Genomic DNA, 14,853 nt, shown 5'->3' on the forward strand with positions numbered 1-14,853 from the left:
ACACTGCCAAGGCTCCTCAGCGATCCTCAGACTCTCCACACCTGCAATCTCTGCCGCCAAAGACAAGAGCAGCAGCTGCATCAGAGCACCACCATAGGCAAAGGCCCTTTCCAAGTCACACGTCATCCTGACTAGGAAATATATCGCTGGGTCAGAATCCTGGAATTTGCTTTCCAGTAGCATTGTGAGTGTATTTGCACCACATGGATTGCAGCAGTTCAAGAAGGATCATTCTCAAAGATAATTGGGATGGGCAATAAATGTTGGCCTTGTCAGCGATGCCCATATCCCCTGAACAAATAAACATTCACTATTTCAATCAAAATAACATAAGATGATAAATATTGATGCAAAAGGAGACACTGTCAAAGTTTTTTATCTTGCACTCACCAGAGCAGGTGCCAGAATATCAAATTTCAAAGGGCACAACAATTTATGCAGCAGGAGAAAAGGCTGCTGATTGGTCAAGACATTAGCATTGGAGAATATACCAGGGAGCCCCCCGCACCCTCACCCATCTGTCAGATTCAAAATAAATCAGCAATACTCAGATACCAAAGTTACTATACAATGATAACATACAACTACACTAAATGGTGGACAGGCTGAATAAGTTTAAAGTTTATTGATTAGTGTCACAAGTAGGTTTATATTAACACCGCAATGAAGTTACTGTGAAAATGCCCTAGTCGTCACAGTCCGGTGCCTGTTCGGGTACACTGAGGGAGAATTTAGCACGGTCAATGCACCCTAACCAGCACGGCTTTCGGATTGTGGGAGAAAACCGGAGCACCCGGAGGAAACCCACGCATAGATTCTGTTTCCAGAAGAGGTGCTGGATTCAGAGGACAGTTGAGAGAGAAAAACCTGAAGGTGGGCACTTACATCACAGGTCCAGAGGACACCAGTCTCATTTTGTTGTGGGTCAGAATTTTTCTGAGTGGCCAAGGGGCATCCAGTTCAACTTTTGACAAGAGCTTTCTACCCTGTGGAAAGGTGTGCCTGGGTGAACGGGCTGTGTGTGAGACGAGGGTCGCGGATCTTTTGTCCCAGGGTCTAAACAGCGGTTTCATTGTTCCAATGCAAATATTCAGGCACACAACCAAGGGAGGAGGTTCCGCCTTCGCTGCTCCCCATCCGATTTGCTCAGCCAGGCGGCCGGATTAGCGGGCAGGGCTGTGTTAACTGGCAATGTTGAGCAGTTTATTCCCACCCACAATGTTCCGGCTGAGAGCTTAATGCCTATAGTGATTGTCTTGTTGTAGTTACAGGCGCCGGGCTGAGAGTCACCATGGATGAGTTTCAGTCGGGAGAAGAGGTAACCATTTCTAATTGATTAAAAAGAGCAAGGGGTCGGTTTTCAAACCAAACACTTCGGTTTTGTTTATTTTGGGGGGGGCGGGGGAGGAGGGTGTTGCAAAAGAGTTTGTTTCCCGTTTGTATCTTTCTTCCTCTTTAGGTTTCCTTGTGTCAATTTCAAGGCAGCGGAAATGCCACATTCCGGATCCTGTCGAGTAGAACTGGATATTTAGATACAAAAGTCCCAACGTGGGAGGGAGGCTCACCGTGTTGGGGTGGGAGACAAAAGGAGGGTCTGTCCATTTGTTATACCCCCCCCTTCTACCCCTGGGTCCACACAGGCCAAGTTGTTCCTGTCAATGCACTTTTTGTCTTTGCCTGGCAGGCGAATGGATCCCCACTGCCCCAAATCTCACTGCAGAACAAACAATGACCTGAGAGTTAGGAGAGAAATAAAAATAAACGTTAGTGACTCTTTTCAGAAAATGGGGTGGGTGGAGGGAGGTAACATTTCGCCTCTAAAAGCAGTCTAATTTAAACATTGTTTTTTTTACATGGTTGCAGCCACAATGTGGTTGAATGTGCTATATTGGTTCCCCCAAGATTAAATAAACTACCTCAGAAAAAAAAACTCTTCCCCCTTTGGGGGTTGGGGGAGCTCAGTTGCTGTGCTTGTAGGGAGATAATCCAAGAGTTCAACACAAGACACTTGGCAAGGTTGGACACTAGAATGCTGAGCAGGCCATTCTGCCCCTCGAGTCTCATCTGCCATTCCATTGCATCATGACTGATCTGATTGGCCGGCACAGTGGTTAGGACTGCTGCCTCACAGCGCCAAGGACCCGGGTTCGATTCCGGCCTCGGGTGGCCGTCTGTGAAGTTTGCACCTTCTCCCCTGCGTGGGTTTCCTCCAGGTGCTCCGGTTTCCTCCCACACTCCAAAGATGTGCAGGTTAGGTGGATTGGCCGTGCTAAATTGCCCCTTAGTGTCCCAAGATGTGTAGGTTCGGTGGGGGGGGGGGCGGAATTAGCCATGGGAAATGTGTGGAGTTACAGGGTTAGAGCGGGAATGTGGGTCTGGGTAAGATGCTCTGTCAGAGAGTCGGTGCAGGCTCGATGGGCCTCCTTCGACATTGTAGGGATTCTATGCTTGTGGTTTCAACTTCACGTTCCAGTCCCTCTCTCCAGCGCACTCGACTCCCTAATCTATCCACCATCTCCACTGCTCTCTGATGAAGAGAGTTAGAGTCATAGAGGTTTACAGCATGGAAACAGGCCCTTGAACAAGCCCAACTTGTCCATGCTGCCCTTTTTTTTAACCACTAAGCTAGTCCCAATTGCCCGCGTTTGGCCATATCCCTCTATACCCATGTAACTGTCTAAGTGCTTTTTAAAAGACAAAATTGTACCCGCCTCTACTACTACCTCTGGCAGCTTGTTCCACTCACAGTGTGTGAAAAAATTGCTCCTCTGGACACTTTTGTACCTCTCCCCTCTTACCTTAAACCTATGCCCTCTAGTTTTAGACTCCCCTACCTTTGTGAACATCACATGTACAAAAGACAGTTATCCAATCCAGGTGACAAAGGGAGATAAATATTGTTTCAGGCCAGAGTTATCCCAAGGTGGATATATGACATTGAGAGATAACCCTTGTGATGGTAGGATTGGGCTACGGCAGGGGGTGGGGGAGGATGGACATGGACATGGCGGCAGGGTGATACAATTAGCACTGCTGCCTCACAGCGCCAGGGACCCGGGTGCAATTCCGGCTTCAGGTGATTGTGTGGAGTTTGCACATTCTCCCCATGTTTGTGTGGGTTTCCTTCCACAGTCCAAAGATATGCAGGTTAGGTTGACTGGCCATGATAAATTGACCCTTAGTGTCAGGGCATTAGCAGGGTAAATTCGTGGGGTTACGGGGATAGGGCCTGGATGGGATTGTGGTCAGTGCAGACTCGATGGGCCAAATGGCCTCTTTTTACATTGTCGGGATTCTATGATTCTATGAATAGAATAGGCTTCTGTTCTCTGGAGTTGAGGAGAACGGGAGGTGATCGTATTGAAACATCTACAACTCTCAGAGGTTTAACAGGCTGGATACTGGAATGTTTCCCATGACTGGATGGCCGAGATCAGGGATTCTCAACATTTGTGCTTCTGAGTCCCTCCCCCCATGTTAGAAAATCCCACAGATCCCCCCCTTGACACAATGAGCATTTCCTTTACGAGAATACGCTACACAATTAAGCACATTTGTTGCACCTACAACTTTTTTAACCTCTGCTATTTGTGATATATATAAATGATTTGGAAGAAGGTGTAACTGGTGTAATCAGCAAGTTTGCGGATGACACGAAGATGGCTGGAATTGCGGATAGCGAAGAGCATTGTCGGGCAATACAGCAGGATATAGATAGGCTGGAAAATTGGGCGGAGAGGTGGCAGATGGAATTTAATCCGGATAAATGCGAAGTGATGCATTTTGGAAGAAATAATGTAGGGAGGAGTTATACAATAAATGGCAGAGTCATCAGGAGTATAGAAACACAGAGGGACCGAGGTGTGCAAGTCCACAAATCCTTGAAGGTGGCAACACAGGTGGAGAAGGTGGTGAAGAAGGCATATGGTATGCTTGCCTTTATAGGACGGGGTATAGAGTTTAAAAGCTGAAGTCTGATGATGCAGCTGTATAGAACGCTGGTTAGGCCATATTTGGAGTACTGCGTCCAGTTCTGGTCGCCGCACTACCAGAAGGACGTGGAGGCATTGGAGGGAGTGCAGAGAAGGTTTACCAGGATGTTGCCTGGTATGGAGGGTCTTAGCTATGAGGAGAGATTGGGTAGACTGGGGTTGTTCTCCTTGGAAAGACGGAGAATGAGGGGAGATCTAATAGAGGTATACAAGATTATGAAGGGTATAGATAGGGTGAATAGTGGGAAGCTTTTTCCCAGGTCGGAGGTGACGATCACGAGGGGTCACGGGCTCAAGCTGAGAGGGGCGAAATATAACTCAGACATCAGAGGGACGTTTTTTACACAGAGGGTAGTGAGGGCCTGGAATGCACTGCCAAGTCGGGTGGTGGAGGCAGGCACGCTGACATCGTTTAAGACTTACCTGGATAGTCACATGAGCAGCCTGGGAATGGAGGGATACAAACGATTGGTCTAGTTGGACCAAGGAGCGGCACAGGCTTGGAGGGCCGAAGGGCCTGTTTCCTGTGCTGTCCTGTTCTTTGTTCATTCATGGGACATGGGCATCACTGGCTGTCCAGCATTTATTGCCCATCTCTTGTTGCCCTTGAAACTGAGTGGCTCGCTAGGCCATTTGAGAGGGCAGTTGAGAGTCCACCACATTGCTGTGGCTCGGGAGTCACATGTCGACCAGACCAGGTAAGGACGGCAGATTTCCTTCCCTGAAAGACATTAGTGAACCAGATGGGTTTTTCCGACAATTGTTTCATGGTGATCAGTAGATTCTTAATTCCAGATATTTTTTCTTGAATTCAAATTCCACCAACTGCTGTGGTGGGATTCGAACTCAGATTTCCAGAACATTAGCTGAGTTTCTGGATTAAGAGTCTAATGATAATACCACTAGGCCAACACCTCCCCTGTCATTATCTGCCTGCAGATTCTGGTCTCCATAGAAATTCTCATGTACTTATCTTTCCAATTTACAAACTCTTTGTACCTTTAAACAAGCATTTTATAAAAATGTATAAATATGGAACCAAACACAACTCTAATTCCCAACCGTACAGCAGTCACTATTGTTCCTTTGTTTAAGAAGGGTAGCAATAATAATCTACGTAATTACAGGACGGTGAGCCTTACGTCAGTAGTAGGGAAATTATTGAAGAGGATTCTTCGAGACAGGATTTACTCCCACTTGGAAATAAGTGGACGTATTAGCGAGAGGCAACATGGTTTTGTGAAGGGGAGGTCATGTCTCACTAACTTGATCAAGTTTTTTGAGGAAGTGACGAAGATGATTGATGAGGGTAGGGCAGTGGATGTTGCCGACATGGACTTCAGTAAGGCCTTTGACAAGGTCCCTCATGGCAGACTGGTGCAGAAAGTGAAGTCGCATGGGATCAGAGATGAGCTGGCAAGGTGGATACAAAACTGGCTCGGTCATAGAAGACAGAGGGTAGCAACGGAAGGGTGTGTTTCTGAATGGAGGGCTGTGACAAGTGGCGTTCCTCAGGGATCAGTGCTGGGACCTTTGCTGTTCGTAATATATATAAATGAGTTGGAGGAAAATGTAACTGGTTTGATTAGTAAGTTTGCCGACGACACAAAGGTTGGTGGATCTGCGGATAGTGATGAGGACCATCAGAGGATTCAGCAGGATATTGATCGGTTGGAGGCTTGGGCAGAGAGATGGCAGATGGAGTTTAATCCGGACAAATGTGAGGTAATGCATTTTAGAAAGTCTGATACAGATAGGAAATATACAGTAAATGGCAGAATCCTTAAGAGTATTGATAGGCAGAGGGATCTGGGTGTACAGATACACAGGTCACTGAAAGTGGCAACGCAGGTGGAGAAGGTAGTCAAGAAGGCATACGGCATGCTTGCCTTCATTGGCCAGGGTATTGAGTTTAAAAATTGGCCAGTCATGTTGCAGCTTTATAAAACCTTAGGTAGGCCACACTTGGAATATAGTGTTCAATTCTGGTCGCCACACTACCAGAAGGATGTGGATGGAGGCTTTGGAGAGGCTACAGAAAAGATTTACCAGGATGTTTGCCTGGTATGGCGGGCATTAGCTATGAGGAGAGGTTGGAGAAACTTGGTTTGTTCTCACTGGAACGACGGAGGTTGAGGGGCGACCTGATAGAAGTCTACAAGATTATGAGGGACATGGACAGAGTGGATAGTCAGAAGCTTTTTTCCAGGGTGGAAGAGTCAATTACTAGGGGACATGGGTTTAAGGTGCCACGGCCAAGGTTTAAAGGAGATGTACAAGGCAAGCTTTTTACACAGAGGGTGGTGGGTGCCTGGAACTCGCTGCTGGGGGGAGGTAGTGGAAGCAGATACAATAGTGAGTTTTAAGGGGCGTCTGGACAAATACATGAATAGGGTGGGAATGGAGGCATATGGTCCCCAGAAGGGTAGGGGGTTTTAGTTCAGTCGGGCAGCATGGTCGGTGCAGGCTTGGAGGGCCGAAGGGCCTGTTCCTGTGCTGTAATTTTCTTTGTTTATTAACTCAATTGGGGTAGAAGGGGCATGGCAGTCAGAGAAAAAACACACAGGGTGGAACTAACAAGAAATCAGAAATGCAAACATGGAAATGTACCAAATTTTGCCAACTGACTTGATGCACATTATGCCATGGGGGGGTGGTGGCAGATGCAGCTTTAAGGCATGGCTTCTCTCTATAACTCCGAATCTCAACATTGTTCAACAGGCAAAGTCTCATTGTTATATCCTCTACACCATAGCCCTCCCCCTCCCACCCCAGGGTTTCCCTCAACTCAGTGTCCAAACACCAACTATCTCCACTGTCCCTTGCAAGGAGCAGCTTGTACCTTTCTCTGTCTCTACACTTCAGCCAAATCCTATCTGAAAGCCATCAAAACCAGCTCTGGATCAATCCCATTGGACAGCATCCCTTGATTGACAAAGCAATCTCTTGTCCCAACTCAGATTCTGATTTTTATATTCTCATTTTTTTTCCCTCTGTGCACAGTCTCTGGTTATTTTTGGTGGACCTCTTGAAGCCTTCTTGTTGAGTTCCAGGTCCAGAATTGGGGGCATCATAGTCTTCGAGGGGGTGTGTGCGTGCGTGTGTGCGCATGTGCATGGTTGGGCGAGGATTGCAAACCTTTGGAATTCCCAACCCCAGAGAGCTATAGGTGGTCAGCTTTTGAACAAATTCAAGACAGGTAGACTTTGGAGACTAATGGTATCAAGGACAGTTGTGGGAACTGGAATTGAAATAAAATCAATTAAGATCCTATTGAAGGGTGGAGCGGGCTCCCGAGGCCCTATGGCCTACACCTGCTCTTGTTGCTCACGTCCTAAGTTTATTTATTGTGACAAGTAGGCTTACATTAATACTGCAATGAAGTTACTGTGAAAATTCCCTAGTCGCCACACTCCGACACCTGTTCGGGTACACTGAGGGAGAATTTAGCACGGCCGATGCACCTAGCCAGCACGTCTTTCAGACTGTGGGAGGAAACCGGAGCACCCGCAGGAAAGCCACGCAGACACGGGGAGAATGTGCAAACTCCACACAGACAGTGACCCAGCCGGGTCCCTGGCGCTGTGCGGCAGCAGTGCTAACCACGGTACCGCTATGCCACCCCATGTAGCAGACATTCAAATAACTTTCAGAAAGTGAATAACCCTTGAAGGTTTTTATTTTGGATGTGAATTTGTAGAAATGAAGTAAATTGCTTAATCACAAGTCAGAATTTAGTGGGTGCAGTGAGTAAGGAATAAGTGCACTTGGAAATACGTCAGGGGGTAGGAACTGGCCCATTTCCCTCCCAAGAAACGGGAGTATTTAAACTGGACAGACTGAAGGGTTCAAGTTTGAATGGGATAAATGAGATGGACTGCAGTTGCAGTTTTGGGATCTGCGTACTGTTGCGTTGGCAGAGCAGCCACGATCTTATTGAATGGGGGGAGCAGGTTCAAGAGGCTGAATGGCCTAATCCTGTTCCAAGTATAAATCCTGCAGTCTAACTAAGCTGCAAATATCAAACTGTTTAACTCAACTCAGAAGTTTGCAAACTAATTGAAATATCCACGGTGAATCGGTAAGAAACATTCATTTTATCCTATTGGCAAACACAATGGCAGAGTTTGTTTTGAAACTCAAAGTTTGAGCAAAATGATCACTTTGGTCTTACCCATTTCTCCCTCATCTTCCAGACTGCTTTTGTTGTTGACGATGTAAGCACCATCATTAAAGAAGTGAGTGCTTTTATTACATTTTTTTTTGACAACATTTTTGCTGCTGAGCTGCCCAGTTCTAGTTTGTCTGCTGTGACTTATTCCTCTTCACATTTCAGGCAGTGGAGAACACAATTGGAGGGAACGCCTACCAGCACAACAAAGTGAATCAATGGACATCCACAGTGGTGGAGCAATGTCTCAACCAACTCACCAAACTGGCCAAGCCTTTTAAATACATTGGTGAGCAACTAAAGCATTTTAATGCAGCTTAATTTTTACATGGCCAAAAACTAATTTAAATCAATGATTAAACAGAAACATGAGAAGTATATTGTCGAGACGAGTGCTGTCATTGGAAAGATGAGCTACCAAGGCAGTCTGATCCCCACATTCCATCGAGATGGAATTGAAGTATTAAACTATCAAATGTCACCGTTAAATTTTATTATGCTATTTTAAAATATACAGCTGATACCAACACACCCAAAGCAACTCGCTTTCCAGAATCCAAAAGAAAAAATGCTGGAAAATCTCAGCAGGTCTGGCAGCATCTGTGAGAGAAAAGAGCTGACGTTTCGAATCCAGACGACCCTTTGTCAAAACTAAAAGGCACAGAAAGTGGGAGATATTTATACTGCAGGGTGAGGGAATGAAAGATGAGTCATAGCCTCACAAACAAGGGGAAAGGCTGCTAATGGCAGCCCAGAGAGAGAATAAAGGGTGTGAATGGCCAAACGGCAGAGAAGCTGAAATGAAGATTTTGGAAGAAAATGAGTGGGACAGAGGTAAGATTTAGAAAAGCGGAAGCAAAGGGGGAGAAAAGGTAAGGGAAGGGGGATAAAGTAGGGGAAAAGAGTGGGGGGGGGAAGAAAAATGAAGAAAGACAATAAAGAAATAAAAGGTAGAGAACAGTAAAAAAATTAAATAAAATAGAATGAAAACAGAGGGGTCGAGGTCGGGTCGAACAAATCATCTGAAGTTGTTGAATTCAATGTTGAGACCGGAAGGCTGTAAAGTGCCTCGCCGGAAGATGAGATGCTGCTCCTCCAGTTTGTGTTGAGCCAATTCACTCTCCAGAATATCCAACAAACAATTCAAAAGTTCCCGATACAGAATGTTCCAGTTTGGTAAATTTGACAACCTTGGAGCAGACTGGAACAAAGTATTCACTCCTTGGATAGAATTTCCAACCATTCTTTTCCCACCCTCCCTTTACTGACACACAAGTTACTGCCAGGATTTTACAGCCCCAACGGCTGTGGCCAACCATTAAATCTCGACCCAATTCCTGGCCCAAGCTTTGTTGCTTCATTCAAATGTTACACATTCACCCAGTTTGGACCCTAGTTCCACTTTGTGTGGAACTAGAGTGACCAGGACTAGCTATAATTGAAATATATGCACATGGCCTGAGAGATATGGAACACATTTAACAAAATTGAAGGAGACTCTGTTTTAAAGTTTATTTATTAGTGTCACAAGTCGGCTTACATTAACACTGCAATGAAGTTACTGTGAAAATCCCCCAGTTGCCACACTCTGGCGCCTGTTCGGGTACACTGAGGGAGAATTTAGCATGGCCAATGCACCCGAACCAGTACGTCTTCCGGACTGCTGCTCTAACATAATTCAGATGAGGAAACCTCTGAAAAAGGGAAATATTTAACACTAGGTGGGTCTTGTATCTACAGTCTTGGCAACCACCAGGGAGTGTTTAATATGGACAGTGAAAATACTTTCACTTTGTTAATGGTTTGGTGCTGCTGCTGGATTCGAGATGTTTACTGTATTGCTTTGTCCCTCTCCAATTGCAGTGACCTGTGTGATAATGCAAAAGAATGGAGCAGGGTTGCACACTGCTAGCTCGTGTTTCTGGGATAACTCTGTCGATGGTAAGATGCAGCAACTTTATTTACTTTGGTCCTTTACTCTTGAGGCAGTACGTTATTGCACTCGAGTGTACAAAAAGCTGCAAAATGCTCGTCTAGTCCAGTTTTAGATTTACTGTTTGTTCTGTTGTCTGGCTTATGTTTGTGAAGGGGTCCAGCCCAATGTAAAAAAGAATTTCAATGAGTGTGACCATGGATTTTGCAGTTGGTCCAATGTTGGTCGTCAGCTGCTGTGTGAAAGGGGAGAGCAACTTTGGCTCCCACACGTGTAACTCAACATTCAATGTTCCTCCAGAGTGTGTTGTCCATTTTCCTGCAATCAGTGAATTTAATTCTGTAAAATTACTGCAAACAAAACAAAAAGTTATGCTTTGTTGAGGAGCTGTACGTAGGTTTTTAACGGCAAACAAAGCTATAACTGCAGAAAAACCTCTCTGGCCCTGGAAAATAAGTAAAGTCATTTTTTGGATAAAAATCCCAACTTTTATATTTCCACTTGTAATATGCATGTCCCAATCCTTAATTTGTTCTTTGTAATATTTAAAAAGTGAAGGATAATCAGTGCATTTTACACCCTGGCTTGCATTGCAAGTGTTCATCCATGTCGTTGGCTGTCTCGTAGCATCATTGTTCCTGGTCGCCTGGGAGTCCTCTTGACAAACCACCAGGTTTAAATTAACATTGGGAGAGAGAAAATTCATGTCACAGAGATTGTATGATCTTTGCAGGCAGCTGTGTGCGCGCAGCAGTGAGCACTGTCGCTCAACTGTTAAATCCAGGCTACCATTTCGACAAACACTGGAAGGGTTACTAGTTGCCTTCATAGGAGCAGGACACAGTGAATGCCAATTTAATAACAATCAAGTTCCAGTGCTACTCAAGATGAACAGTAGTCAGGATGAACAATATTTTTACTCATTCATCTTATTTGAATAGCACATCAGAGGATCCCTACTCTGCAGAAGGAGGCCATTTAGGCCATCGAGTCTGCACCAACAACAATCCCACCCAGGCCCTATCCTTGTAACCCCACGTATTTACCCTGACACAAAGGAGCAACTTGGCATGGCCAATCCACCCAACCTGCGCATCTTTGGACATCGCCCAGAGCTAGAGAATTTAGGATCAAGTCCAGTGTTGAGATCGTGATCAAACTGAACTTGACAATTCAGACCTCTTTTATCACCACCTTTTTTGGCAACAATACTTGAAGTACAGATCCACAGGGGCTGACTCCTCCTCCACACCTTTTGCCATTCTTAAGAAAGCCTAGATAGCAAGGCTCAGCAGGCTCCTCAACTTTAATACTGATTGCAATGTCTGCTGAGGATATGCCCATTAACAATGTCCAGCAGGGGGCACCTTGGAGTTAGTAGGACTTGGGTGCGATATAGTATCAGAGTGACGCCATCTAACTCAGCAAAGTGGGTGTGAAATTTGGGACCCTGTGGTTTATACACCACTAAACAGTGTACTTTACTCTAAGCCAAAAGGAACTGCTCAGAGACCAACTTTGTGTGGCCCATCATAACAGTTAACCCTGCAGGTGCAGTCAATGTGAGTGAATGAGCACAGATTGGGTATTTATACAAAAGGGTAAGTAGTAGGATGTCAGTGTAAACATGCCAAAGGTGGGTAAAGGCTAGATTTTTGCAGTCAATGGCAAAGCAACGACCTCAAAGAAAATTGCCCAAGATCCAACCATTCCCGGAGTGCTTCCCGGACTTCCCCTTTCCCGATGGCAGTTTAAATCTGGCCCCAAATCAAAGGGATATTTGGATCAGCAAAAGTTAAAAGCATCAGATTTCATTGAAACATCTACACAGAGTAAACAAGGAAGTTAAAACCACTCGACAACCTTCAATTATTTTCAGCGTGAAATAATTGATTGGATTAGGGTAGAAGATAAATGTGGAATTTGCAGAGAAATAAAATTGGCTTCAGGGTCTGAAGATTTGAAGAATTATAAATTTTGTACACCATTAAAAAACCACTTGCACCTCATTCAACATGCTGTAACTTTTTCCCCCCCAAGGGTTTGTACCACAAGACTAATAGCATAAAAGTGGAAGCTCATCAATAGAATTGATTTCTATCGAGTGGTAGAACCTCAATAGTGCATCCTCACATGGAGCGTAGAACCACCGACAGCAACATCTGGAATTCTCTGCTATTCTGTACATATGTGGACTCTAGGTTGCTATCAGTTTCAGTGGAGTAACGGCAGCAGAGTTTTACAGCCATCACCACCACAAAATCCTGGCCAAAATAAACATATGACCCCCAGATCCACAGCAATGTGGTTGACTCTTAATTGCCCTTTGAAATGGCCCAGCAAGCCACTCAGTTGTATCTGAACGGCCACGTGCGGCCATGGGTGGCATGGTGACACAGTGGTTAGCACTGCTGCCTCACAGCATCAGGGACCCGGGTTCGATTCCCAGCTTGGGTCAGTGTGTGGAGTTTGCATGTTCTCCCCATGTCCACGTGGGTTTCTTGCAGGTGCTCCGGTTTCCTCCCACAGTCCAAAGATGTGCGGGTTAGGGGGATTGGCCATGCTGAATTGCCCCTTAGTGTCAGGGGGACTAGCTAGGGTAAATGCATAGGGTTATGGAGTTAGGGCCTGGGTGGGATTGTGGTCGGTGCAGACTTGATGGGCCAAATAGATAGGTAGCTTCTTGATCAATAGGGGGATCAAGGGTTATGGGGAGAAGGCAGGGAGAATGGGGATGAGAATCATATCAGCCATGATTGAATGTGTGGAATTCACTACCACAGAAAGTAGCGGAGGCCAAAATGCGTGATTTCAAGAAGAAATTAAATATCTCTTTGGGCTAAAGGGATCAAGGGATATTGAGGGGGGGGGGGGGGGGGGTGGGGGGAAGAGAAGAGGTGGGATCAGGATATTGAATATGATCAGCCATGATCATAATGAATGGCGGAGCAGGCTCAATGGGCCGAATGGCCTAATTCTGCTCCTATATCTTATGGTCTCTGAACGACAAGATGTTTACCTACTTTATCGTGAGTATTTCTGCCAGTTTTGTAAGTTCCATCACTGACTGCTATTTTTGTTTTTAGGAAGCTGCACTGTCAGATGGGAGAACAAGACCATGTATTGCATTGTTAGCATCTTTGGCCTCGGTGTCTAGAACCTGCTTCACGTTATCGCTGCATTTGTCTGGGAATCATTTTTAAATAATTTTCTTTTAAGAGTGCATTGCAAATCCAGTGCTGCTTTTTGTCAATTACCAATACTGAAATTGCATTTAATATACAATGGATCTTACACAAAGAATTAATGAAACTTAATGCAATACAAACTTATTTGCATTTTAAACTGTTTGGAACTCATTTCTGCTACACAATGTCAGGGTGTTCTATCTGTACAATGTACTGGATGTAATATTTGGTGCCTTGCACAATATGTTACTATTTCCATTGATTTGCATTACCTAAGCAGAAACTATCACCAGAAGCCGGGGGCAGGGGAGGGTGAAACAGCTGTTATTGCCAGCTGGAGTTGCGAAAATTATTTACCCAAATAGGACATTTTCACTTCCCTTAATACGAGTGGGCCATTTGTACACCGAAATGAAGCCACAAAAATGCAATACAAAATGATCTGAAGCTCATGTTATAACCTAGAATTTATATAACGGATTACACGTGCCATTTTTAAACCAGCACATTTTATGCTGAAGTTGGAAAAGTAACTGGAGATGCCGGCATTGGACTGGGATAGGCACAGTAAGAAGTCTCACAACACCAGGTTAAAGTCCAACAGGTTTATTTGGATTCACAAGCTTTCGGAATGCTGCTCCTGATTCCAAATAAATCTGTCAGACTTTAACCTGGTGTTGTGAGACTTCTTACCTTTGGAGAAGTACAATTAGGAGTAACTCAGGTGGTGTCTGGGAACAATTCACCAGATTAGTATGCCACTCAGGGAGGGGGTGGTGGCACTCAGCTACACAGGCAAGGTTCCAGGACTCAGCTAGGGTATCAGCAAATAGCCACAGCACATAGCACACTCAGCCCTGGACAGAGAACCCAGGGGACTCAGAACAGGGAGGGAAAGACGAGAGAAAAACTATCCAAACACAGTAACTGATTCTGTATGGTGCAAGTGTATGGGGATGTTAAGTGAGGGGTAGGAAAAAGGGCAATCAAAGACCAGGCTGAGATGCCTAAAGTAGCGAGCAAAACTCTACCCAAGGGACACCTACCAAAAAGAGTTGTTCAGGCGAGTTACAGAAGTTCAGCTGGTACCCATGGAACAGACTGGCACAAAGGGACAAAAAACTATCAGATGCAGCAATGCCAATTCATCACAAGAGCTCATGTGAGGGTCTTGCAAATATCTTTTCATCGTTGTATTGTGAAGTTCACTTTTGTTTGGCACGGACATAGAGCACAGAGCATTTCAAGCTGGGCCATTCAGGGAAGATACAAGAGCATTTTATATAATAGTATAAGTCTGGAGTTCTCTCCTCCAAACAATGTTGACATGAGGTCAGTTGAACATTTGAAAATGGCGATGGATAGATTCTTCTAGGCAAGGGTTACAGATCCAAATAAAGTTAAGGTACAGGTCAGCTATGATCTAATTGAGGCGAGAGGGGCTGAATGGTCTCCAGTGTATCAGCTGGTTGTTCATTTTGTAGCATCCTTACCCAAGTCTCAAAGTTCCAGGTTCAAGGTCCACTCCAGGACTTGGGCATAAAAATCAAGATGAACCAGCCACTGCAA

The 14,853-nt window shown here is 45.1% G+C and overlaps 1 protein-coding gene across 1 annotated transcript; it reads left to right on the plus strand.

The window, feature by feature from the left end:
• The first annotated feature begins 1,171 nt into the window (after positions 1-1,171).
• dynlt1a (dynein light chain Tctex-type 1a) lies at positions 1,172-13,438 on the plus strand. The gene is made up of 5 exons (XM_078238149.1): positions 1,172-1,318; positions 8,189-8,230; positions 8,329-8,452; positions 10,027-10,104; positions 13,183-13,438. Exons 1-5 carry the CDS (start codon positions 1,292-1,294, stop codon positions 13,251-13,253), a joined length of 342 nt encoding a protein of 113 aa, XP_078094275.1. The 5' UTR covers positions 1,172-1,291; the 3' UTR covers positions 13,254-13,438.
• Positions 13,439-14,853: the final 1,415 nt, after the last annotated feature.

The sequence above is a fragment of the Mustelus asterias genome, chromosome 21 (genome assembly GCF_964213995.1).
Source record: "Mustelus asterias chromosome 21, sMusAst1.hap1.1, whole genome shotgun sequence".
NCBI classification, from domain to species: Eukaryota; Metazoa; Chordata; class Chondrichthyes; order Carcharhiniformes; family Triakidae; genus Mustelus; species Mustelus asterias.

Bases quoted from the DNA above. Each gene is read 5' to 3' on its own strand.
- dynlt1a (XM_078238149.1), top strand. From the start codon at position 1,292: ATGGATGAGTTTCAGTCGGGAGAAGAG. The intron at 8,453-10,026 runs GTGAGCAACTAA...CTCCAATTGCAG, and splicing joins CAAGCCTTTTAAATACATTG to TGACCTGTGTGATAATGCAA. The intron at 10,105-13,182 runs GTAAGATGCAGC...TTTTGTTTTTAG, and splicing joins CTGGGATAACTCTGTCGATG to GAAGCTGCACTGTCAGATGG.